This window comes from Salarias fasciatus, chromosome 16 (genome assembly GCF_902148845.1).
Source record: "Salarias fasciatus chromosome 16, fSalaFa1.1, whole genome shotgun sequence".
NCBI lineage: Eukaryota > Metazoa > Chordata > Actinopteri > Blenniiformes > Blenniidae > Salarias > Salarias fasciatus.
In genome coordinates this window covers 11,420,311-11,445,265 of record NC_043760.1, presented here as the reverse complement: position 1 = coordinate 11,445,265, position 24,955 = coordinate 11,420,311, and the positions used below count along the sequence as shown (strand labels likewise).

Below are 24,955 nucleotides of genomic sequence, written 5' to 3'. Positions count from 1 at the left end.
TTTAAATATCTTTGGGAAGCATTTTAATGCCGCAGATCCCGAGACAGGAGAAATGTGCAGGTTTTGACGGGTGCTCGGTTGAAATGTTTTGATGAAGGGTTTTGTGTTGCTTTCTGCTCTTGCCTCTTGCACCTCGGCATCAGTGCAGCCTTCAGGGTGAAAGAGCGATCCGCCTGCTGCTGAAAAAAAAAATGTTTGGCCGCCTGCCAGGCAGTGGAACAAGTGCGCCTCCCCTCCCTGCTGTTTAGCGTATTCATAGTTAGGGGTTTGGGCTCGGCTCCTTTTTAAAAAGGCAAGGCAGCTCTCAAGTTGATCAGTCTGCAAAGGAAACTTCTGCTGGAGAAAGTACTGGAGTCCAAACTGAAAGAGGGGAGAGGAGTTGAGATTTCGTGCAAAGAGTTGCTTTGCGCCTGCAGAGGACAATATTTCGGGGGAAGAAAAAAAAAAACCCAGCACATGTAGTTTATTTTTAAATTGGCCATTTTAAACTCATTTTGCATGTTGCACGGCTTCAGAAGCCTGTCATTGATGTTTTTATAGATAGCAACACTCTTGGATAAAGACTCTTGGCTTTAACTGTAAAAATCGGATTATCTGACTGAGGCATTGTGTTCATTAGACCAGGCTACTTTTTTTTTTCCTCCCCTCCTCTTCGCATTTGAGGTGTATGCTCTAACCGAGGAGAGAACGCCAACAATGTTTCTGAGCGTGTGCCTCCTGGTGACATTTATCTTGGGGCTGTCCGGGTGCCTGGGCTCGTACGTGCCGTGCGAGCCCTGCGACCAGAAGGCGCTGTCCATGTGCCCTCCGGTGCCGGTCGGCTGCCAGCTGGTCAAGGAGCCCGGCTGCGGCTGCTGCCTAACGTGCGCCCTGTCCGAGGGGCAGGCGTGCGGCGTTTACACCGGGACGTGCACGCAGGGCCTCCGCTGCCTGCCGAGGAGCGGGGAGGAGAAGCCCCTGCACGCGCTCCTCCACGGCAGGGGAGTGTGCACCAACGAGAAAGGATACAAACCTGCCCACCCGCCCGTAGGTAAGACGCGCGCTGCGCTTCCCGGCTGGCACACTCACGGCGTGCATGCATGCTGCTGTGCACATTCAAAAATGACTGAGACTTGAACCAAAAGTCTCCCTTTTCCCCTCTTTGGATCAGTTTAATGACATCTTGTGACTTGTTTGGATTCCCTGCGCGCTGCTGCGCGCAGAGCTGCTCTCCCGTCTTAAAGGAGTAGATACACATATACAGTATCATACTTTATTACAGCCTTCATGTGTTCATTTCGATGAATTATTACTGTAGTGGTCTTTTCTTCTTCTTCGAGACTTCTGCGGTTTCTCTTCGGTTCATTTGGAGACTGTGAGTTTTGAAACGTGAGCAGCCGGTACCGCTGCTCTCTGACGGACCGTTTGTTTGACAGATGGTTTGAACTTTTATCCACTGCCTTGAATAAACTGGCCACGGGAGCTTATTCCGGCTCTGTCGCGTCTCTGCACGGGCAGATAGGCACCTTGGCAGTGGCAGCTCCCAGCTGCTGAGGAGGAAAAAGGTCGATATGAGTTAATCTTGAATATTTAAATGATAAGTGTATGTGTGTGTGTGTGTGTGTGTGTGTGTGTGTGTGTGTGTGTGTGTGTGTGTGTGTGTGTGTGTGTGTGTGTGTGTGTGTGTTGCGGGACGCCTTTACGCGCGCCCCCCTCCCCGCTTTACGCGCACTTGGCGTGTCCCCGGCTGGGTTGCGCCCTCGGTGCGGGGCAGAGGCTGTCAAGCTGCGGTTCAGCCAGACATTATAGGGCGGTTGTGTATAGGATCTAAGCAATCCTCGCTTTCAAGTATTTTAATTTTGAACTTATTCTCTTTTGAGACTTCGCTGTTTTATTGTCGATTTTCTTCTCTCTCTCTCTCTCTCTCTCTCTCTCTCTCTCTCTCTCTCTCTCTCTCTCTCTCTCTCTCTCTCTCTCTTTTCGGCTTTTGAAAAACTTCGCAGAACATAAACTCCTGCCTCAAAAGTCGTGTATATATGGAATAAATCCTGCATGAAATGGTCCTTTTACTGATAATAGCTCATTAACATTGACTATCGAGTAATTTAACAAGTCCAAAGCGCGCGGGGCTGCTGTGCTCTTTTTTGTGCGTTTTGCGCCTTTTCAATATCAGTCCAGCCTAAATGAGATGTGAAATCAACCCGTTCAGAAGGAAAACGCATCTGGCTACTCTATGGGAAGAAATGGGGTGCCACTCTGCAAACTTTGGCTCTTGTTAAAGCAGAATTTAGACAGATTTAGGTCTGCAGGCTACCCCTAGGGTGGTGTTTAGAGTCGGATTACCACTAAATCTGTATGCGTGAGAGAAAAGAGAGGAAGACAGGGAGGCAGACAGAGGGAGAGGGAGAACCGAGCCAGGAGCATTGCATGATTTAAGGCATTTCTTGGTGCGGCAGACAGGTTCACTGTCACTCAGAGCTTTAGCAGCTTGTCCACAACTAGTTAAGTAGCTGGTAACCACAACTAAGAGCACCGCTTCTATCAAATGGGCTCATTTTGACTTTTGAGGGAGACGCCGGGTGTGCTCCCTATCACCTCCTCATCCCTCTTCTTGGCGCCGATCCACAATGTGTATCTGTACCTAATTGTTCTAAAAATACCCTGCCAGCCTCATGTGTGCACTGCACGGATCAATCAGAGATAATGCGGAGACAGGTTTCAGTGTCAGTGCTGCGTCTGTGTGTGTTTGCTCTCAGGTACACCTGGGCGGGGCTGTGTGGGTGTCTGGATGTGCATTGTGTGGGTGATTGCTGTTAGTGATGACACCTCGGGCAGTTTTGTGTCTCACTCTAGGTTTGCACACACACACACACACACACACAAACACACACACACTTGTAGCCACACACGCACAAGACCTGACTTCTTTGTTGGCCCACAGAGGTAATCGGAGCATCTTTTCCTGCCTCTGGCGGTGCATTCATTGCATGGGCGCTCAGTCACAACGCAGTGATTCAGCAGAATGCCTCCGGCTCTCTCTCTCTCTCCCTCTCTTTCTCGTCTGAAGGGCCTTCTGTCAAACAGCTCGGTTGATGGGGGAGCTGGTGAGGTGAGCCTCTGGTTTCCTGTCGTGTGGGGTTGCAGCTGTCTTGTGTGCCGTACCAGCTGAGAAAGGCTGAACGCAAGGAGGAGGAGGAGGAGCTCGAATGTCCGCGATACTCGTGAGGCTATGAGAGCCGCAGCCTACTCAATATTGACTGGGACAGCCCAACAATAGTGGAGAATAATCTTTGCTGTCCGACAGTCTCCCCTCCCCTCCCTCCCTTTGTACGAAAAGGAATCCTGGCCGTCCCTCTGCGTCGGGGTTCACGTCCCAGCAGTGCATTAATTCATGTTTTGCTCCTCGCACTGTGATCCCAGGAGTTGCTTGGATTGTACAGCGCAGGAGGTGGTATGTGCACCGTGGGCACTCAGACTTTGTCAGCCCGCCCCCCTTCACCTCCCCTTTACAGACCCAGGAAAGCTTGCCAACAGATATGACTTCATGGCAGCAGGCCTCTGGTTCTTCGGGCTTCTGAAAGGGCCTTATGTTTTAACAGATTGCTCTTTGCCAAGAAACAAAAGATGATGAGGGAGTGGTTCCAAGTTCAGCATACTCCGCTCGCACATGGACCGAAATACGACGGGCCTTATTAGCATAGCAACAGGAAACTTCTTGCCATTTTCTGACAGCTTTAATACTTCTCATTTGTTTCGGCTCCTTGCGTGTGTGCTGATGCAGTTCCTGAAAACTTTGTGGTTTCTCACATGTCGCATATCTTTGTCATTGATATTCACAGTCATCGGTAAGCGCAGCGACTCGCAGGCTTCTGATGTTAATATTTGCCAGAGAACTGTTGCATAGTCCTGCCGGTTGCCTCCTCGTTCCTAAGCACCGTACAGAATGACTTGTCATCACATACTTTTAGAGGGCTAATCGGGCCTGAACATTACCATCTGCTTTTTTCATGCTCGCGTCGTCAGCGGCACAGCTGGCCACGGGGTCGCAGCTGAGAAACCCAAGTGAGATTCTCTCTGACTGTATTCTGCTCGGACTAATGACAACCAGCCAACCGCACTCTGGACCCTGGCGTAGGTTGCGTGCTCATACGGACATGCCAAGTTAGATATAGCCCCAGTCACGTGTGGTCCCAGCTGCCCCGACGGCTTCATGACGGGGCCCGTGCGAAAGGAAAGACTGTACCGCAGCTTTCCGTCCGTCTCACCTTGAACATCTGAGACACTGAGTGCAGTGAAAGCCTAGCGTGCTGCAACTGATCCCTCGCAGGTGCCGGGGTGAGTTATTGGAAAGGTCATTTTGTCAAGATATCGCGTGAGGTCCGCGCGAAAAAGAGCTCGGAATTCATGGTAAACTCATTGAAAGGTGGAGGGCAGGCACGGACGTTGACTGATCTTTGCTGATGGCGTCTCTGTGGTAGTGAAGTAGGACGCTTGTGTGAGGGAACGGCCGGCAAGCGATCGAGTGGTTGTTGGCACGCACGCAGCCCTTATGGCACACTTTCTTGATTTCTCCCTATAAAAGTTTATAGTGGCATTTGTGCAGCCTGCTGGTCACTGACACCTAGCCTGCCGGTGGCAACAGCTGTGAAAGAAATCACGACTTGGTAGCATGATGGCTTTCAGCTTGACTTGTATGCTGTAATCCCACTCTCTACACCTGGTTATACGCTTGCACAGCACTAAAAAAAAAAGGGTCAGAATCATCTTATTGTCTGCACAGAGTGGTTTTCAGTGCTTGCCACTAGTTAGCAGGACATAATTCTCCTGTTTCTAAGAAGCTGGGAACAATAGAAGCTCCAGTGACTTCTTAGAAGTGCGTGTGACACAGGTCAACTTTTCATTGCTTCCTGTCTTGTTATCATCACTGTTGTTCTGTATCCTAATTGCTTCCTCATAAGTGAAGCCATCTCCTGCTTGGATCCTGGTTTTGACGCATCTTGGCAAATAGAGTTTTTGTCCCATGTCGTGTCAAAGGTGCTAAAACCGGGGCCTGCCATGAATCACTGCACAGCGCTGTAAAGCCCGGAAAAGTGTGAACCGCAAGTCGGTCATGAAGCAACTTCCTCATCTCGTGATGTGCTCCTCGTGTTTACTTTGCGCTTATGTAATAATAGATAATCTTTGTGCAGTAAAACTGGAGCGCTCGACTTGCGCCAAAATAGCTGCTCCTGCCACTGGGGAGCCAGAACGCCGTCACACCCAGCAATTGTCTGGTGGCGATGGGCGAACCAAAAAGAGGTTGCGTCCACCCGCACTGCTTGTTGAAAACCCGAACTCAGATGTGGTGGAAGACCTCAGACCGAAATTAGCAATGCACAGCGGAGCGGCCGTGCGCCTCGTTCTGATAATTTACTGTCCGCATGGCTTTGCCGCACAGACCTGAGAACATTTGACAGAGAGCTGTAAATGGGTCAGAAAGTTTGTCCACCTTTTCTCCTGCTCCTGGAAAAGAATCCGCATCCTCTCACGAGGCCTGTTTTGCGCTTTTTAATCCTTGAATTGTTCTTGTTGCTATTTATACCGCGCACACAGAAAAGCAGGAAACTTTTTGATTGCAATGAACATATTCAACATGCACAATACCATGGGAAGAGTTATTTCCTGCATATTCAGAAGCTGATTGAGAGCGCCACGCCGGCACGACAGCAGAAATTCCACCGAAACAACAGGACATGAAATCTCACAGTTTGAGTTGTTTTGGAGCAGACACTTTGTCCAGCGCTTTATGTAGTCCATGCACCCCTGCAGTGTCATGTCATGTGCAGATGATGTTCCTTATTGGCTGTCGAGCTCCAAACCGTAGTCCTTTAATGAAAAATACTTCAGGCTAAATGGCTATTCATGCTGGTGTTGGAGGTCAGCATTCCCATTTTTCTGCAAAAACCATTTGCCACATTTGACATTTTTCTGAAATGCCTCCGACTTTTCTATTTGTCATCATCATGACTTTGCTTTTTCGAGCTGCTGTATCCATACACATGCATGTATACATGACATGACAAGGCCTTGGCTCAGCTGGTAGAGAGCGGCTCATCTTTCATCTGACTGTCTCGTTGAAATGTCCATGGGCAAAACACATACTCTCAAACTGCTCATGATGGAGGGTGAGTGACTTGCATGGCAGGCGTGACCATTGATGTATAACGATCATGACCATTTCACTGGAATACAGTGATTGTGACTAGACTAAAACGCTTCTATGTTTTTTGTGGACAACACATTGATTTACAATTCCTACATACTTCAAACTCAGCTGTTATGATTACTTGTCAGACTTTTACCTTTGGCCTGATGCTTTGGACTTTCCGGTCCAGTGTCAAAAAAAAAAAAAAACACGTTATGTTTTCTTACATCGTAAAGATTTACTTCAATTCATGTTACACGGATGTACTTCAAACTCTGCTAACTCACCTCAGTCCAGTGCTTAAATTGCTGTCCCCACAGTTACACAAATCCCCATAGGCCAGCATGCAAACAGGTAGACATCCCTACCCGTGCAGCCAGGGTTCCCCCCCTCCCCCAGCTTATTCACACCTTCCTTTCTGCTCCAGAAACGGTGGGGTTATCAGGCCGTGGCCTGCCTTTCAAATATTAAGCAGCGGAGGAAGTGTGACGCCGCAGATCGTTTACTAACTTTATACGGCGTTCATTTAGCCCTACAATTATCTTGTCCTCCCCCCCCCAGATGAGAATAAACAGCACCTTACATTCACCAACCTCTTACATCTTGCGAAGATGTAATTTCAGATGCGGCACGGGGACCAACTCAATCAAAGGCAGGACGCAACAAACCTCCTGCTGATGCAGGAGAATCTAATAAAAGGTGACAGAAAGCTTTAGCTTTTTTTTTTTTTCTTAACCTAAATTGCGTTATTAAAGTCTTAAAGATCCAACGGACAGACAAATCCAAAGAGGTAGCTTATCTTTCATGCTTGGACTGCCGCCTGCAAGAAACTTGGGATATTCATGAAGCATAATTGTGTGCAGATGTTAATTTTTAAACAGTGAAGTATCAGGTGCACCTCCGTTGGCTACTCCGCTCCTCTCGTCCTAATGAAATCTTTAGGCTCAGGCGAGAGGGAGCGGGAGAGGGAGAGACAGATAGCGGCACAGCTTTGGGCTTGGCTGAATGGACGAGCTGCACATGACTTGGCTGAGTTGGCTGGCGTCCAGCCCGTTGGCGGAGTTTCAGAAGTTAAACACAGACCCTCTGAGCCTCCTTTTACAAGCTGGTACCCTTAGCATGGAAAAACTGAGTTTCTGTGGCCTAACTGAAGGGCCCACATCAGAGAGGATGCAATTGGTGATTCTGTGACTGGAGGAGAAACGAAGTCAGACACCATTGTCTTCCTCTGGCTGCCCTCACTCCCTCACTGCCCCCCATTTCAGTAGTACTACTAGCTAAAAGCTAAAACCAGATTTCTTTTTTTCTCAAACTGAGTGACTTTCGAGATGTGTATAATGGATGCGCCACAGCTCGAGCGTTGTTTTAGTCTGGCCTTTTATACGCTCAAATGAAATTACACATGAAGCAAGAATGCATGTTAAACACACACACACACACACACACACACACACACACACACACTCCGAGCACCATATTTCACTGCCAAATATGTGGCATTTTAATCAAGTGCCCTGAGAGAAAATTATTGGACTGCAGGGTAGAAATAAGGAGTTTTTTTCCGCAGTGGTCACATGCGTGGTGTGCACAGGAATGCTTGTTTGACGTATTTATTTATAGCGAGGAATAGGCTCGCAGTCTGAGCGGGGAGACACAAGGACATATCTAAACACAAACCAAGGCCTGCCAAGTCATGAGTTGTGAGATTAATTTCAAAGAGACGGGAGTGCAGCGCAGAAGCCAAAGACCCAATTCTGGTAATCACCCTGCCCCCCCCTCTTCTTCTCTTCCCCAAACACCCCCACCTCCCTCCCTCCCTCCTACTTTATGCCGCTGACCCCATCTCCCTTCCTCTCCCTCCCTCCCCTCCTGAAGACTCCCAGACGCTCATGCTGTGTCAGGCTCTTTGAACATCAGTTTTCTCGGCGCTCGCGTCCTCTCCATGTCCCGTCGAGCCGCCGGAGAAGTCGCCCCGTCGGACGGGATCCTCCGGACCGTCTCGGTGGAAGTCGGTTCAGTCCTTCGGAAGCTGCTGGCTCTGAGGCCGCAGACAACATTCCTCTCCGGTTCAGCGCGTCTGGCCCCTGTGCGCCGCGGCGGGTTTCCTTGTCAGATAAATATAACCAGGGTCATCCACTGGCACCATCGCTGCAGCCAGTCAGGGCCTGGCAAAGTCCCCACAATAACTCTGTCCTACTAAGCCAAAGGTGGGTGGGTGAGGGGGGAGTGGAAGGCTTCTTTCTGTGGCCTCAAAGAACCTCTGGCTGGGGGTCCAAGCTTAAGAGGCTGAGCCCCGGAGATAGGGAAACGGGGGAGGAGATGGACTAGGTTAAGGATAAAGGACCTGAACCTGTAAATATCCAATCAAGACAGGCTCCCAGTTCTCTGAGTCTGCAGTGCCCCCTGGGGGGAGCTGAAATTACACCTCAGAAGTGCATAAAATGTGACACAAATGCACAAGCATTTATATGAGTCTGCAGAGCCAACCGGATTTTCCTGAGCCTGACATTTGAATCAGTTTAATGTGGGACGCGTCGCTATAAAGTTACGACACTCCAGGGCCTCACTGCCTGCTTGCAGTTCAGCAGCCCAGATAATGTATTCACACATTTTCCAGGCGAGATTTGAGGCGATCACGCTGCATGAGATGCAGTTTTTTTTTTCCAAGATATAGAGGTATGCATGCTGACAGATGCTGCCCAGTAGTTTTTGTTTGCTCAGGGAGCATTACAACAGAACTGTTTGGAAGCTTATGAACATTTGTCTTGTTATTTGGGGCCTTGCGGTTGCACATCAGCTTAATCTTTGTTTTGATAAGTAGAAAATAGTAAGAAGGGCTCTTAGATCAGAGTGAGAAAAGGTGAGTGGAAGCTATTGTCTCAGCTGTTGCGCTTTATTCTCGCCCCTTCCTTAAGCAACAGTTGGCATTCAGCTTGGGAAAAGGACTCACCTGTTGTTGCACATATGTGTGAGAAGCAATGACAAAAACCTGAATTTGACCGGTCTGTGAAAATGGTAATTTATACAGTAATGTGTGAAAATGAGATGATTGCATTCCCGCCACTCACACTGCATGCATATGCTTGAATCCAGGCTTGCTTTACTCTTAACTGTAACTTGACGTTAACGGACTTCTTTTGTCGTTGTTCTGGTTCAGATCGTGAGTCTCGAGAGCATGAAGACACCTTAACCACAGAGATTACAGAGGAGCTGCAGCCAGCTAAAGTGCCACTCCTCCACAAAGACAAGTCACAAGACATTATGAATACTAGAAAAGTCCATGCCGTGCGCAAGGCGCAGAAGAGGAAGGAAGGCAAGCAGCGCTCCATGGGATCCCCCATGGATTACTCCCCGCTGCCCATCGACAAGCATGAGCCTGAGTTTGTAAGTGCACCAGCAAAACTCAATATTTAGATGCATTTTCAGAGGTCAACTTTCACTTTTGTTTTTAAGGTTTTAAAAGGACACAGTGGAGTAATAGACATATTTATTGGACACCTGCTGGTCATTGCTGTGGCTGATGTGCTGTCTTCTGTCTGAAGGGTCCATGCAGAAGAAAACTGGATGGCATCATTCAGGGCATGAAGGACACTTCTCGTGTAATGGCTCTGTCTTTGTACCTTCCCAACTGTGACAGAAAAGGATTTTTCAAGCGCAAACAGGTAGGTTTTGCTTCCAAAGCAAATCTTGATAGCCTTTTTGGTGAATTGCAGCAGTCTGTCATCGAGCCCATTCATCTAGCTGCTAGCTTAGCCTGGTAACACTTGAAGTTGCCTCTCAGGCAACGATTTGAAAACCGTTCACATGGAAATGGCAGAAAGACAGAAATGATGTAATTTTCATGTTGGGCCACTAGTAGGTGCCTATCTTGTTCATTAACACATACAGGAATCCACTACAAACATTGAGCATATTGGCCCTTTTAGCTTTAAGTTGTAGGTGTTGGGTTTTTTTGGATTTATTTCAATCAATGCTGTGTTCCCTCCTCAGTGCAAACCGTCCCGTGGCCGCAAGCGAGGCATCTGCTGGTGCGTGGACAAGTACGGCGTGCAGCTCCCGGGCACGGACTACAGCGGTGGGGACATTCAATGTAAGGACCTGGAGAGCAGCAACAACAACAACGAGTGAAGCCGGGGAGGGGCAGAAACACCAGCCTGGACTTTCCCCTAACCCCAGTTTCCCCCACTACGCCCGCCCCCTCCTCACCACCACGTGACCCAGGGCCCACGCCTCCTCTCCCAGTCACACCTGTATGCTCCGCCCTCCGTTCACTTCAACATTTGTTTTCTTTTTTTTTTTTTTTGCAAAGAAGAAGAAAAAAAACCCAAACAAGAGGCTGAAAAAAGACACTTGTATTTTATTATTTTTTTCTTTTTCCGTTTGTTGACCAAGAACTCTTCTCCAAATGAGGGGAAAAGTCTCAGAAGATGTACCAGATCCCCTGACTGTTGTCTGCCGGACCCCTTCAATCCCCCCACCTTGTACGAGCTGGGTGATCCATGAAAATATATGCACAACAATGGATATATTTTTATAGAAGCTATGGGGGTTTCGATACAACACTTTGTATGATGTAAAATTAACACAATGCCGTTGTGACGACAAGAGAAAAAAAAAGAAGAAGAAGAAGAAGCATCAGGCGCATTGATCGGAAACAATTCAGTTTTATGCCGTGGGAAGTGAGGTCGCTGTGGAACTGATGATTGGCAGAGTCGTTTGCGTTTATCTGTTTTCCAAAAGAACTAAAAAAAAAAGAAAGAAAAAAAAAAGAAACGAGATAGGAGTATGCTGTAACAGTTGACTCTATCTGGGTTTGTGGTTCTGTCAGAGCACTTATGAATAGGGGAACCTGCTTAGATATGTGTGACTTCACGAGTCGATGCATGCGTGGGTGCGTGCGTGTGTGTACAGTTCGAATGCGTGGTACGTATGAGCCTATGTCGGCGTGTGACGGAGTGAGCCTATTACAGAAAAAAAAAGAATGTCCTTTTTTTTGTTGTCTTTTCTCTTTTGTTTTCACTTTGTCACAAGTATTTGCTAGCGCTTGAGGCGGTCTTGGGGCTGGCCTTCTCTTTTTGTTGTAAAGTACGTCTTGGGACACAGAGCGTTCAGAAGCGAAAGAGCGAGCGGATCGTCAAGGATGAACCTATTGTAAGTGGCTCTTCGACAATGTAGCTAGCCTGATATGCCAACTGTGCCTATTTGAACAGACACTGCCATGCAGGGCGACACAGAGCTTAGAGAGCGCCGACTCCACTGGCCGAATCAAGGTTTTTTTTTTTGTTTTGTTTTTTTTTTTTACAACTCCAGCGACGGGACTCAAGTTCGACTTTTTCCGGGTTGCAAATCGAACTTGCCAGCCGGGTCGCTCCTCTGATTTGTTTGTGTGAAGTGTAGTTTTGTATGGTTTTGTTTGTGCTGTTTTCTTTGCCTTCAGTGAAGTACAGACCGCCCACTTTTGAGCCATGTTCCTTTATCAAGTGGTTTCCCCTCAGTACTGCTACTACAGTGTAACCATGGTGTATTACATTACTTTTAAATATAGTTACTGAATGTTTTTTTTTTTTTCCTGTAGAAACAAAATATGTCAATAATGTAATTGTGCTTGGGGGGGGGGGGAGGATTTTTCACCTGTAAAGAATTTGAATAATTCCTTGAAGCCTGTAGGGAGGATGACCCCGCCGTCGTTTGACTGCAGGGTGGTCAAAGAAGCTAACCCTCGGCAACCCTTTTGCTCACATGCGTCCATGCGGAGGTTACCTGTCTGCATCCGAGCGGGGGCGTGAGGGAAATCAAAAAGGTTACAGGTTATGACAGGGTCTTAAAATACGAGTCGTTCTCTCTCTGTGTGCAAGTCACAGTGCCTTCCTACATGCAAATACAATATAAATGCTGACGTGAAAGTGACACGGATATCACAACAGGGCAGACGGCCCCCCCGCCGGGGCCGCTCACTTGATAAAGAGGTCTGGGATCAGTTCTGAATGTGGCAGGTTTCTGTCAATGGTGTCCGGAGCGTCACTTTCGTACACCTCTGCCTTTACCTCGGGGTAATTCTGGACGAGAATGACGTGTGAGGAGCCGCTGTGTTGCCGTACTCAGTTCAACCTCCTTCTTCTCTTTCTTTGACAACCAATAAGCTAAGATTCTCGCTTTTTTTTTTCATGTGAATGCCAATGTATATGATTGCCAGAGAGGGGAAGCCAAAGGATGATAGCGAGGTGAATCAAGCAGTTTATTTTTTGTTTGTTTGTTTGTTTAGTTTTTTTCCCGACAGTAATGTTAAGTGCATCCTTAATGGCTTCCGGTTGTGAATATCTTATCAAGGCTCCTTTGCCCAGAACTTCCAACACCAAAATCCCCACTACCACTTTCGAAAAGAAAAAAAAAAAAAAAAAAAAAAAGAATTAAAAAAAAAAAAAGCAGCTTGCACTTCTTCTTTTCAGTTACTCACTATTGATATTGACACAACAACGACATCCTGAGATGTGGTATCATGAAGTTAGTGGAACAACAAAGCAAAGCTAAATGTCGCGTCGTCTTGTGCTTACCTTTCCAAGGTGGTGCTTTTTTTTTTTTTTTGTTTTTGAGGTAGCAAAAATTTGTCGACAGGGGCCGTCGAAGCCCACGCCCGGGACCTCCAATACGGCAGCAGCATCCTTGAGCGACTACGATCGGTGGGTGGGGGGTGGGGTGTGGGGGGGGGGGGGGGGGGGGGGGGACATTCAGCTGGAGGTGTTCTCATGGCCTATTGCACAGAGATGATAGAGAGAGGTGGAGGAGAGCGAGGGAGAGCGAGCGAGCGCCATGGGCGGTGGTCATGATCAGCGCCGAGCCACTCCCCCGACGTGGGGTCACCAATCGCATGACTTTAGATACAGTTAGCAAGACAGTTACCGGGAGTCTCAGGAACCTGGGGAACGCGGCGCGACGAAACAGGAACACACCGACTTCAGCCTCGACTTGAGCTGAAACAAAACCGTTAGTTGAGGAGGCGAGTGGAAACTACTCAAATCCATGATCATGTTCAGGATTTCAGATTATTTTGAGAGCGTGGCGCCGTTCCGTTAGCTTGCAGCGGCGTCCTCGGGTTTCTCGTCTCCCACTTGGTCGGATCTCATATTCACATTTCATACTTCAGTAGCGCAGTAACTACAGTTGCAGCTTTTTTCTGAATACATAACACTTTTTTTTTTTCGGATGTAACAAGACACACTCAATTGGTCTTTCATAATTTGGTGTTCACTGGCTTATGAAATACACCCATCGGTGGCTGGAGGATAGCGGGAATTTTAAAAAAAAAAAAAAGAAAAAGGAAAAAAAAAAAGGTCAGTATTTGGAGCTACATAAGACAAATAAAAAAAAAAGACAAAAAATCTCAAATTATTAAAGTGAATATCACTGTGTAATATTTATTCAACTTGTAATTTATGTACTCTTTTAACCTTTGTCTTTTTTTTTTTTGTTATGACAAAGCATTTATTTAAATAAAGTTATGTATTCATTTAAGCACTCTGCCCAAGTTCTCTTTTCTCGCGCGGGGGTTATCTCGGAGGAGCGAATTGGCTGGAAACGTTGTGGGTTTGAAGCGGAATCACCCTGATAGTAAGCGCTGACTAATCTCCGAGGCACGAGCTGATAAACCTCTTAGACATAAGTCTGAGACACCCAGGCGAGCCCACAAGGATCTAATGCAGCGTGCAGGATGTGACTGTATAAAGCCTGGCCTCAGGGCAAGTCACCTGCTTTTCAACACTGTAGTCTGAGAGATTGCACAGGAACAAGGAAGTCATTTAACCTGAGTTTTGAACTTCGGGAGGGAGGAGGGAGGAATTACATCTACTGGGGGCCGGCTCGGTGTTGAGCTGACTGGGATGAAGAGGATTTATACCCTGGAGGGAAGACGTCGTCAGGTTATGGAAGAGCCGTCATTATTGGCACGTGAAGGCGGAATGGGCTCCTGTAAGGCATAAACACAAAGACTTAAGCAGCTAAACACGAGCAGACAGAAGGTAAAATACAAAAACAAGAGGAAGAAAAGGTCTGTTGACTTCAGCGTGGAGCAAGCTGTCAAACACATTTTAGTTCAGGAGCTACTCACGGTGTAAATTCATCTTCAGCTGGCCAGACCGGTATAATACTGCCACAATAATCTTTACATTTTCACTTGAAAGTTTTCTTTGCTGTGGTGCAGTGTATACGTCTGCAATGAAAATGACCATATTTCCACAAAACCACACTGATAACTGCATTCTCAACATGAAGCCAATTTCAATGAAATCCTCTAATGCAAAATACTGTGAAATGTCCAGATAAAGCTCGTCCTTTAGGCTGGTTTGGTCCATGGTTCTTATGTTTGACAGACCTTTTCATCACATACACTCTGCACCACGACAAGTTTAGATCTGAAGGTTATTATGGCACAATATTTTAGCGGTCCGGCCCACTCATAATGAAACCGGGCTGTATGTGGCCCCTGAACTGAAATGTTTTGGCGTTCTTGATCAAAAGAGTCATTTCTTTGCAGCGTGTCAATATGTTCTCTGAAACGTGCTGTCAACTCACACACACGAACCAACTGGCCTCTCTGATTAGTTGCAGTGAAATTCCAGTAACTTTTTTTTGGTCCTTATTTTCATTGTCGAACTGCAATTTAGTTTCAAGTATCTCTATTATTTTGAATGGCCTGACAAATTTTTTGCATTGCTGTTTTAATAGATGGTTAACTTCGTCAATGTGGTCGACATTCTTTTTTCTTCCTTTCTTTTTTTTTTTTTCTTTTTTGCTTGTTGTTAATCACAAACAAAAAGCAGTTCACTGTGGAATTCACACTAAAACAGCATGCTACTTCTTTCACTTTGATTGCACAGCGTCGCTCCGGCATCCACATCTGCCAGTGTTTTACAGTGAATTGCACTCAGTTTTTACAGTGCACACAAAAAATGTCAATGATAAAGAACTTGAAGGGATGTGAGGATATGAGCTCTGAGGATGGGCGTCTGGTCATCTTTAGCCGTTGGTGGGTATCAGGAAGTGACAGAAGGGGACTTTTTCTTTTTGGGGGGGGCCACCGAAATCTTTCCCCGGGGATCGTTGGGACTTTGACCAACTCCAGATGTGGGTGACTGAGGCAGGGCATGAAAGGGCGCAGGGCCCAGCAGTTCCTGTGCAGCTCGCACATCAAGGCTGCCGTAAAGGCTGCTGTTGTGGTATGCTTCCATGTGTGTGTGTGTGTGTGTGTGTGTGCACGTGGCGCAGACTTTGACTTCAGGGAGGAGGAAACACGTGTAGAAGATTTGATTTGTGGGGCACTGAACATGACAATTACTATTTGCCTTCAAAGAAACTGACAACTGCACTTAGGACTTCAAAGCATTTATGCTCCTTTTATTACATAATTAAGCCACGACGACGCTGGACGTCCACATCGGGCATCGGCGCACGCACTCAGCTAGATCCCCAGATCCAGCCGGCCTGCACGGGGCTCCAAGTCCTGCAGGTACGTTCCACAATTATTCTACTTTTCAGTCATGCCGATCTGATGTGAACTCCAGAGTCTTCTGGGCTGCTTCGAGCATCAATCTGCCCGTTGCTCACGCCATTAAACTCCAAGGAAAAAAAAAAAAAAAAAAAAAGTTGGGATACTTACAGACATAAACTTACAAATGGCATGCAGATGTTTACACTGCATAATTGAGATCTGTGCAAATCACCGCTTGTGCTCTCATTTAATGCCGTCTCCTCAGAGGTAATGGTGGCTCTTGTCATCACTGAGACAGAGATGAAAGGAGATTTGAAAGAATGTACGGCGGTCGGGAGTAAATCACATGACTTAGCGGTGGAATCCTCCGATGCCGGCGGTAGAGGAGAGTAGACAAGTGTCTGCTAGTTTTCATCCGGGCCCTTTCATCACTGATGGACTTAGAGCTGGAATCTGTAATGGAGGGTTCTTTGGAGCGGATCGGATGTGACTGTGAGAACCACAACTGCAAGTTACATAAACTAATGCTGAGATTAAGATTCAACGTCCTACAAGCTATTAAACCAGCGTTTTGGTTTCTTTTTCGGTGCGGTTATATTGCTGCTGCTGTGACTGCCAGGACTCATCTGTGAGTGGGACAGTTGTGAGAGCAGAAAATTCCACATGACAGCAGAAGAAGAAAGTCATCAAATAGCTTAATACACGGTTTTTTTTGTTGTTGTTGTTTTTAACTGTGCAAGAAAACCACAGTGAGAACATGTAAACTCTGCATAAAGAGGCCGATCAACTATATAGACCTTGACCTCTTCATGATGACTGCTCCCAAACTCCAAGACTCTCAAAAACAAACAAGAAACTGATTTAGTTAATCTCTTATAATCACTAATAATTATCGATCAGACAATAAATTTGATCCCTGACAAACCTGGTCAACCCAAACTGTTCACTGAGTTCATCATTTAGGAGGGACACATGGACATGCAATGTAGTTCACACTCTCGCCTCACAGCAAAAAAAAAAAAAAAAATCTGGGTTGAAATACTAGCCAGGACCTTCCTGTGTGGAATTTGAATTATCTCTTCATGTGTGCCTGGGTTTGTCCTGTGACGAATCGGAGACCTGTTTATGGTGTATCCTGATTGTCTATAGAGCCCTAGAACCCTGCACAGGATAAAGCAGCATAGAAGACTGATGGATGAATGAAGGGATCCAGTAAAGACACGGACACCCAGTGGTTGTTGTCCCCAGACAGACGCTGCGACCACACAAACTAAGCCCCTGGACCAATCTCCAAAAATGACAGTATTGCTAATTTCAAAGCCACTGGTAGCATAAAACTTGTTTTATGCCATCCCTGGTCCTGGAGGGCCACAGTCTCAATCTGTCCTCACTTCAGCTCACCTGAGAGTAATGTCTGGCTCATTTTCAGGCTTTCTGCAGAGCTTCATCATGAACCATTCATTAAATTCAGGTGTGTTGGAGGAGGGGAACATTGAGCTCTCCAGGACCAGGAATACCCATCCCTGCTTTCGGCCCATCTGAACTGGGTATCAAGTTACAGCACCTCTAAGCTCATCAGGAGGCGGCGCACCTCTGGAGGTTGGTGACATGGGCGTATCTACCGCCACAGGAGAGGGGATGGGCTGAGCCGTCATGAGGCCCCCTCTGGACTGCAGCATTAGCGACAGGACCCCTCTTTACGGAGTCCTTGTCAGACTCCCCTCTAGACGACGTCGTTGTGGAGCCCACTTGGGTCGTTGTCTGGGCCTCCCTTGGAGACAATGCAAGGCGGCCTGCTGCTGCTCCCCCTTGGATCTGGCCTCACCGCTGCTCCCCATGGACCCGGCCTTGATGCCATCCTGCATCACAGTCATGGCCACCACCACGTCTGACTCCACCGCCCTCTCAGAGACCAGGGCTGCCATCCCTTTCGTTCCTTTCCCCATGTGCTCTGCAGCATCCTGTTCTGCTGCCGCTTCATCCTTCACCTGTCGCAGCGTTTCTCCGGCTCCTCCCTTTTATTTTCCATGCTGCCGATTTTTCTGAAACGCATAAATGCGAAAACTATGCGTTTTCACTCAAAAAACAGGGCTTTAGTTGCCCTAATGTATACAGTCATATGTGAATAAAGTCAGGCATCCCTGCAGCTGCGTTCTAAGACCATTGAGCATAATTCAAACCGTATCATGCCATGATTGTCTTTTTGATCAAATGAGTGGATATTAGACGTTATCACCACGTCATATATTGAGGCCGTACCTTTTCTGCACAGATTCCCACCTCTGCCTTCTCCACTACAATGTGATGAAGTGCGATAATTGTTTTTTTTTACAGCGATGAGTGTCTGTATTTCCTGTTCGCATCAGAGCACCTTGTCATTTCAAGTAAGATAAAAACAACAATTATTTTGTTAACATTCAACAAGTACAGCTTCCGCGAGTCTTAGAAACAGACCCACCATCAACATATCAAGGGGAGTTGTTGAATGCTAACAAAAGGATAGTAGCCTGAAAGTAGGGCGGATCTTGTACTCTCTGTGCCAACATGCACGCACACACACACACATGCACACACACCACTGAAAGGACACACATTGTTATTTTGTTTTCCAAATTTTGTTTCAAATTTTAACCTTTAAACCATTTTAACCATTATCTAACGAGCCAGCATTTAAATATGCAGAATAATTGAGTAATTTGGACCCACAAATGTATCAACTCAGGCCTGGAGTCCCACACAATTGGACAAACTGGAAAAAACACACACACAGTCAATACAGTACATCACGTGCATGGTCAGTCATGATTTGACGTCAGAATATCTAATACTGACCCGAAGGGTTGTGGTTCAGAATTATTATTTTTTTTGGACCCCACAACTCTAGTAGTCTCCAAGTTTTCAGATCTCACAGCATGGGCAAAATTAAACACACACACACACACACAGACACACACACACACACACACACACACACATACACACACACACGCACACACAGAGGCAGCACAGATACTCACCCCCACTCTCACTCCCACTGCTTAACTACCCTCCTTGGCCCATTGTGCCTGATCTATTAAACCCAAAACAAAAGAGACTTGTTTTGATTTGTTTTCAGGAAAAGGCCAGCCTCAAACTCAAATGTGCTGAACAACCCGAGGATGGCTGAGGTCCAAGTGCAGCACCAAGCCAAGCTGTCAAACATACTGCAGATCGTCTGCAGAGGAAGGCAAATAATCTTTTTTTTTTTTTTATTTTCCAAATAAATGAGCAGAAAACCTCCCAACCTGTAACCAACACTGAGCAGGAGCAGCATCCATATTTTACACGGCGACATTTGCAACACAGCCCCAGACTGGCACTCAGCGAGCTGGCACACTGGCGCACGTATAAGGTTACAAGGCCAAAGCCAGTCAGGAGCTCTTTCATGTGATACATATGACCTGGCCAGAACTACAAAGAAGCCTCTCTTTACACCCAAGTCCTGAATCATTTTGACTCCCTGATGACTTTTATGGGGGATATTTGTCAGTTTTTTTGCCATTGAAACTCTTTGAAAGATGTACCGGGGCTGCTTGACACGTAAGAGTACATCAAAGTTTCATGTTTGGTTAGACGAAACGCACAAGCACTGTCTGTACTGAAAAGAAAGCGTACTCTATTGATGCCCTTCTTGGGAAAATGACTTGTTTGGATTTAACCATTTCTCTTCATAGGTAATCTTCATGACACATACTAATGGCGTTGAGCTCCCACAGTGCAGTGCATGGGACGCTGTCCAAGTTAACCAAATGAAATAGGTTTCCTGGAGCTCACAGCTCTGAGAAATTTCAACAGGAAGAAAAATCTTGGGCAAATATGCAAAAGCTGCACCACCAACAAGTCACGACTGTCACAAGCCTGAGCTGCACTATGGCATCCAACTGTTGAGGTGGAACCTTTAACGTTATTGTTAAAAAATGTTAGTTAATGAGACTGAGGTAGATGTTGAAGATCTTCATCTGAATCCTGGCAAAGTGGTTTTGGATCATGACAAACAGGGGTTTTAACAGTTGCCGTTGAGCTGGGGTTCCTCAGTCGGTTCTTTGTTTGTGCAGCTGCTTCTGCTAATTTAATCTGCAAAAGACTGCAAAAGCTGAGGATTCAGTGGACGTTGAGCTCAATTATTCTCAATATTGGATCAGAAAGTCAGTTTATGGCTCAATAGGTTTACTTTGGGAGTATTAAGATCTATGATCATTGATTTACTGTTCCTTTAATGATCATTCAGTGATTTTGATTTAAGTGCTAGGTTTTCATGTTATTATTAGAATGGGATCGTAATTACTCCTTTCAGATTTAATGTAGTAAACTTCCACTGGGTGATCATACCATAAACAGTATTACATAACATGTTGGCGGCTCCATTCTCAGCGTCGTCCTCCGTACACTATCTTCCTTCTGTACTTGACCAAACCATTTCAGCCCCCAGATCTATTTAATTTTGTCTATTCTGCTCAGTCCCTGTGAAAAATATCAACATCCTCCAGTCAGTCTCATTTATGAACCACACTGAATGGCTGCTCAATACTATATATACATATTTTCGTTCAGTTTTTATGTTCTCACATTGCGGTGACCCTTGTGCAGCTTGCTGCGGTCACTTCCTGACTCTCCGTCTCTCCACTAAAATTCACATCAGTCTAGCGGAGTTACCACGTAATGATGAGCATCAGAAAGTGTTGACATCTAATACTGACATGAAGCCGTAAGGCCATGAGGCAGAAATATTACAGACGCATATCTGAATGTTTTCACAGTAAACATGTCTCCGTCCTGCACTGCAGTCTGCGTAACAGATGACAATGAATTCTGATATTATGGTGCATTTTTCTGTGACTGGCATGTGGGAAACGTTCCCATTCCCACTGGAAAAAAAAAAAGAAGAAAAAAACATTGTCAAATTAGGAACATGGCAGTAAGAGCATTATTGGATGTAAAGTTTAAGAATGCAGCAGGACCTCGTTAGGTGCACGCAGCGGTCAGCAACGTTTATTCAAGTATTGGTGTATTTACCAAAACTGTACATTATGGAATTTAAGAACTTTTCATCATTTTATTAAACAGTTTTTAGTCCATTTTAGTTATTTTAATAGTTTCAGCCTTTATAGAAACTTTAGCTGTTTTCTGTCACTCAACACTTTCAGTCATTTTTGGTGGTTTTTTTAAAGCCATTTTTGCAGCTTGAGGGTTGGACACTTTCACTTTTTGCGGTTTGGTGACTTAATGATGTGACGCATGTTGACAAACTGCTAATTGTTTGTTTTATTTATGGCCCCAGTCACGCAACAACATTTTCGAGAGAAAACACAAAACTTTCATCGCTTTTTTTGTGCTTGGAGCCACTGAAAATGCAACTTTTCTGAAACGCGTTTTCGTAGAAACTGAGGGAAAATGCAACTTTTAGAAAAATTCTCCGACTCTGTGTCCTGTGACGACAACTGCTTTCAGAAATACCCTCACTACACACGCAATACGGCCGTACTGAACAGTTTCGGGAGTAGATAGCCATAAATAACAATGGTAGCATCCATTACTCCCAGTCCATACTCTCCTGGAACTTAGTGGTTTTAGAGTTGAGAGTCACTGCGCATCAATCCAAATTGGTCTTCCGTGCACACGGATGTCGTACTCAACACTGTTAATATTGTATTGTTCTCTGCCCCGTGGTTTCATTAGAGAGACAAACAACAGCTCCCTCTAGTGCCCAAACATGAAAACTACACCGTCTTCAGTGTTTGTGCCGTTTCCATGTAAACGGCTTTCAAACTTTGAAACGAAAATGCAAAAATTCTGTGTTTTCACCTGAAGCATCACAGTGTAAAAGCGGCCTGAGAGTCAGGAGTTCTACCAATGAATACAAAACATAGAAATATTCTACAGTTTATGTTACACGCCACATACACTAGATAAATAAGATTTAATAACAATAATACATCACACATTGACATTTCAGCATTCCCTTTTGAAATCTGATGCAAAAAAAAAAAAAAAAAACATTCTATGATGTGATTTATCTTTCTCACTGATGAGAACCTCCTTGGCAGAAGTGCAACTGCACAGCCTGCAGAAGCAAGGGGATCCCTAAAGCCCACCTTATGTCACGATGATTAGGAACATCCCCTTATAACCTCCTGCTAAGACCGGCCTCCGCTCGCCTGCCTTTCGGCCTTGATCTGCTGCACAAATATGTATATGCGTGCGAGTATGCGCCCGCCTCCGTGTGTATTTGTGTGCTGGGTTCGGTTTATTCATAGACACCTTTACCCACTTAGTACCACATTTGTCAATGTCAGCCCTCCATCCTAATCCCGCCTTGTGTCAACACTTCATTAGTAACCCCAGCAACACACGGGTACACACACACACACACACACACACACACACGTTAATGTCAGCACCCGCGGCAGTGATAGAGCAGTGATGCCACACAGCACTTTCCAGCATGATTATCGTAACCACACCTCTCTCTCTCTCTCTCTCTCTCTCTCTCTCTCTCTCTCTTTCGATTGACACTTCTTTGGATTTGTTGAAAGTGTTGAGAGGAAAAGTGCTTTAGAAAACGACCACAGCAGCTTTCTGCAGCGTATCAGGATGATGGGTGTGGATTCATCGGAACGGAATGAAGGACATTCAGAGGTAAAATGACAGTTTTTTTTGTTTGTTTGTTTGTTGTTTTCTGTAGCATGCTCCAAAAACTGCAATAAACAAAAACTTCATTTAATGTTGAAGCATTTAATTAATTTACTGCAATCACTGGAAAGAAGCAAAAGTTGGTGCCTTGCAGGGAAACTTTACCAGATTTCTAAAAGTATGAAAGAACGAGTTGGAACAAACATTTAATGATCTGCTTGCAGAATACAATGAAAACAAGTGTTTCTGATCAAATTGGTTGCAGATATATTTCAGGATTGTCACCTCAACTTGAAGAGAAACAGGCTTTGGTGCTTGAAGTCCAAAATGTGATGAAGTCTCCCAGATCCTCCGCTGGCCTGGAACGGAGCCTGGCAGGGGCAGATCTGCCCGGGGCTGGAGGGGATCCAGGCACATCGTGTGACTGACTGTTGCTCGCTTCGTGCCAACTTATTCATGTATTAATGTCGTATCAAAAAGCAGGTCAGACGTTAGACTGCTGACCTGTCCGGGGTGTACCCTGTCTTTAGCCAGATTTCAGCTGAGACTGGCTCGAGACCCCCCCACCGCCATGACCCCACTTTAGATGAAGAAAGAGCAGAAAAGCAATGGGTATCATGTTTTTTATTCAGGCTAATGTAACAGTTGCAACACATTACTGAACATAAAGGAATCAAGACACTGTAAGCTGCAGCACCAAATGTTATTTTCTGATCCACACATACATAAGAAAGGTTATTTGGGGGAGTTTAATATGCACATAAACAAGGAGAAAACAAAATTTTACAATTAGGGATTCATACCAGTATCTGGTCTGGTTTGCAGCAACACACAGTCTTCTGGTGTCATTTGCATATGAAGTATAAATTTGACTTTTTGGCATTTTATAAGAGTATTATCATTGCATCATTACTTAGAATTAATACATTTAATTTGACAACATATGTTTTGTTTTCATGATGTAACCCAAGTTTAACTTTCATAAGTTTACATATTAAAACTGAAGAACAGAGATGTGTGGCGACGCAGTGGTGAAGTGGTTTGCATTGTCACTTCAGAACAAGACATTTTTAAGTTTGTATTATCAGGATTGTCCACTTTCCTGCCATTTGAGGTTAACTGTTGTCTTCAAAGTATCAGTGTGAGTGTGTGTGTGTGTGTGTGTGTGTGTGTGTGTGTGTGTGTGTGTGTGTGTGTGTGTGTGTGTGTGTGTGTGTGTGTGTGTGTGTGTGTGTGTGTGTGTGTATCTCTGTTTGTCCAGGCTCCAGCACCACTGAACTGGTCAAAGATGAATTGAAGATGGTTGAACAGAGATGTCTGAAGGTGGCATGATGTCTCTCGTGTTCTGTGCTGGAATATTAATTTATCATCATGCAATGCATGCTATAAATTCATGTTTTTGCAGCTATGCCATGTGTGACTGACAAGTGATGAATTTTTTTTATTTTATAACAAAGGATTGCGTCTCTCGCCGAAAACTCTTTCTCTCCAAAGCGCTCCTCTCACTAATGGCAGCTCGTTTTCCAAGATTTGTGACTGGTCAGGAGGTGGAGCTTTAAAACTGTCTGATCTCTTATTCAGAACATAAACTGCTCTGGAGCAGGTTACTGATCAGTGTAAGTTACTGTGGTGATTTATCCTGGGAAGAAGTGAACCAGAGAGGAAAACCAAGGGTTTATCCCTGAAGTTACTCCGATAATTAAAAATCCCACAGGCCACATGTGTCATGTGCAGGTTTAGTTTTGAGATTCTGACTGTGTCTGTGGTTTCAGGCCCTGATTGCTGTTCCCTGCCCTGATGTGTTTCACCTGTGGCTGAGTGTGTGACTGTCTTCACCTGGTGACCGTGGTTTATACTGGGCATTGTCTGTGTGCTATCTCTATGCTGGAAACTTTCCAGTGTCTCTTCGTTTTCTCCTATGTTTTTGAGGACTTTTTGATTTTGGCCATTTGGATTTTTGAATTATTTTGGAATAAAATGAGCTCCTGCTCCACCGACACCAGGGTCCAGCAAGCTTTTAAACATGTCGAGCTGGTAGTTCGATATTGTCTTGTCAGTGAGTAACTGCCAGTCAGCTTCAGCAAAATGAAATCACCTAAATGCAAGCGCTTGGGCTTTAATGCATGAATTAAACTAACTGAATTGAAAATGTTCACTTGGTTTGTGACAAGTGACGGTGGTGGCAAATTCCTGCTAGAAGGAGCACAAATGAGATCCATGCACAGGGATGTGAAGGACCCGTGGCGGATTGAGTTGCGTGCGGCTCCTTTACGACTCCTTTACATCCATACACGTGGATCTCATTTGTTCGCAGATTTTGGCAGGAATTTCTCCACAATAATGACTGATTTTAAACAATATACACACTGAGGGGGCCTTCTCCAGCGTGCCAGTGATTATGTTGGGGCGTGCCAACTGTGGCACCCGTGCCCGAGACTGCCGACCCCTGACATAGACCATTACCCTCCTGTCACCGCTGCCAGGTTTGGAAGAGACCCTCGTCCACCTGGTTGGATGGCTTTTAAGAACAAAGAGGCTGTTACTAAAGAGTTAAAAAATATTTTCACACGTGGGGGACATGTGTCAGTGACCTGCGGTCCCTGACCCAGGAAACAATTTTTGACATCTATGAAACAATGTTG

General features: G+C 45.7%; 1 protein-coding gene across 1 annotated transcript; it reads left to right on the top strand.

Moving 5' to 3' along the window:
• Positions 1-696: 696 nt before the first annotated feature.
• Positions 697-12,844, top strand: igfbp5b (insulin-like growth factor binding protein 5b). Its single transcript, XM_030111860.1, has 4 exons — positions 697-1,030; positions 9,321-9,547; positions 9,706-9,825; positions 10,154-12,844. The coding sequence occupies exons 1-4, from the start codon at positions 697-699 to the stop codon at positions 10,289-10,291; spliced, it is 819 nt and encodes a 272-aa protein (XP_029967720.1). The 3' UTR covers positions 10,292-12,844.
• The last annotated feature ends 12,111 nt before the right edge of the window (positions 12,845-24,955 follow it).

Coding starts and splice junctions, on each gene's coding strand:
- igfbp5b (XM_030111860.1), top strand. CDS start 697: ATGTTTCTGAGCGTGTGCCTCCTGGTGACATTTATCTTGGGGCTGTCC. Junction 1,031..9,320: donor ACCTGCCCACCCGCCCGTAG/GTAAGACGCGCG, acceptor GTTCTGGTTCAG/ATCGTGAGTCTCGAGAGCAT. Junction 9,548..9,705: donor ACAAGCATGAGCCTGAGTTT/GTAAGTGCACCA, acceptor TTCTGTCTGAAG/GGTCCATGCAGAAGAAAACT.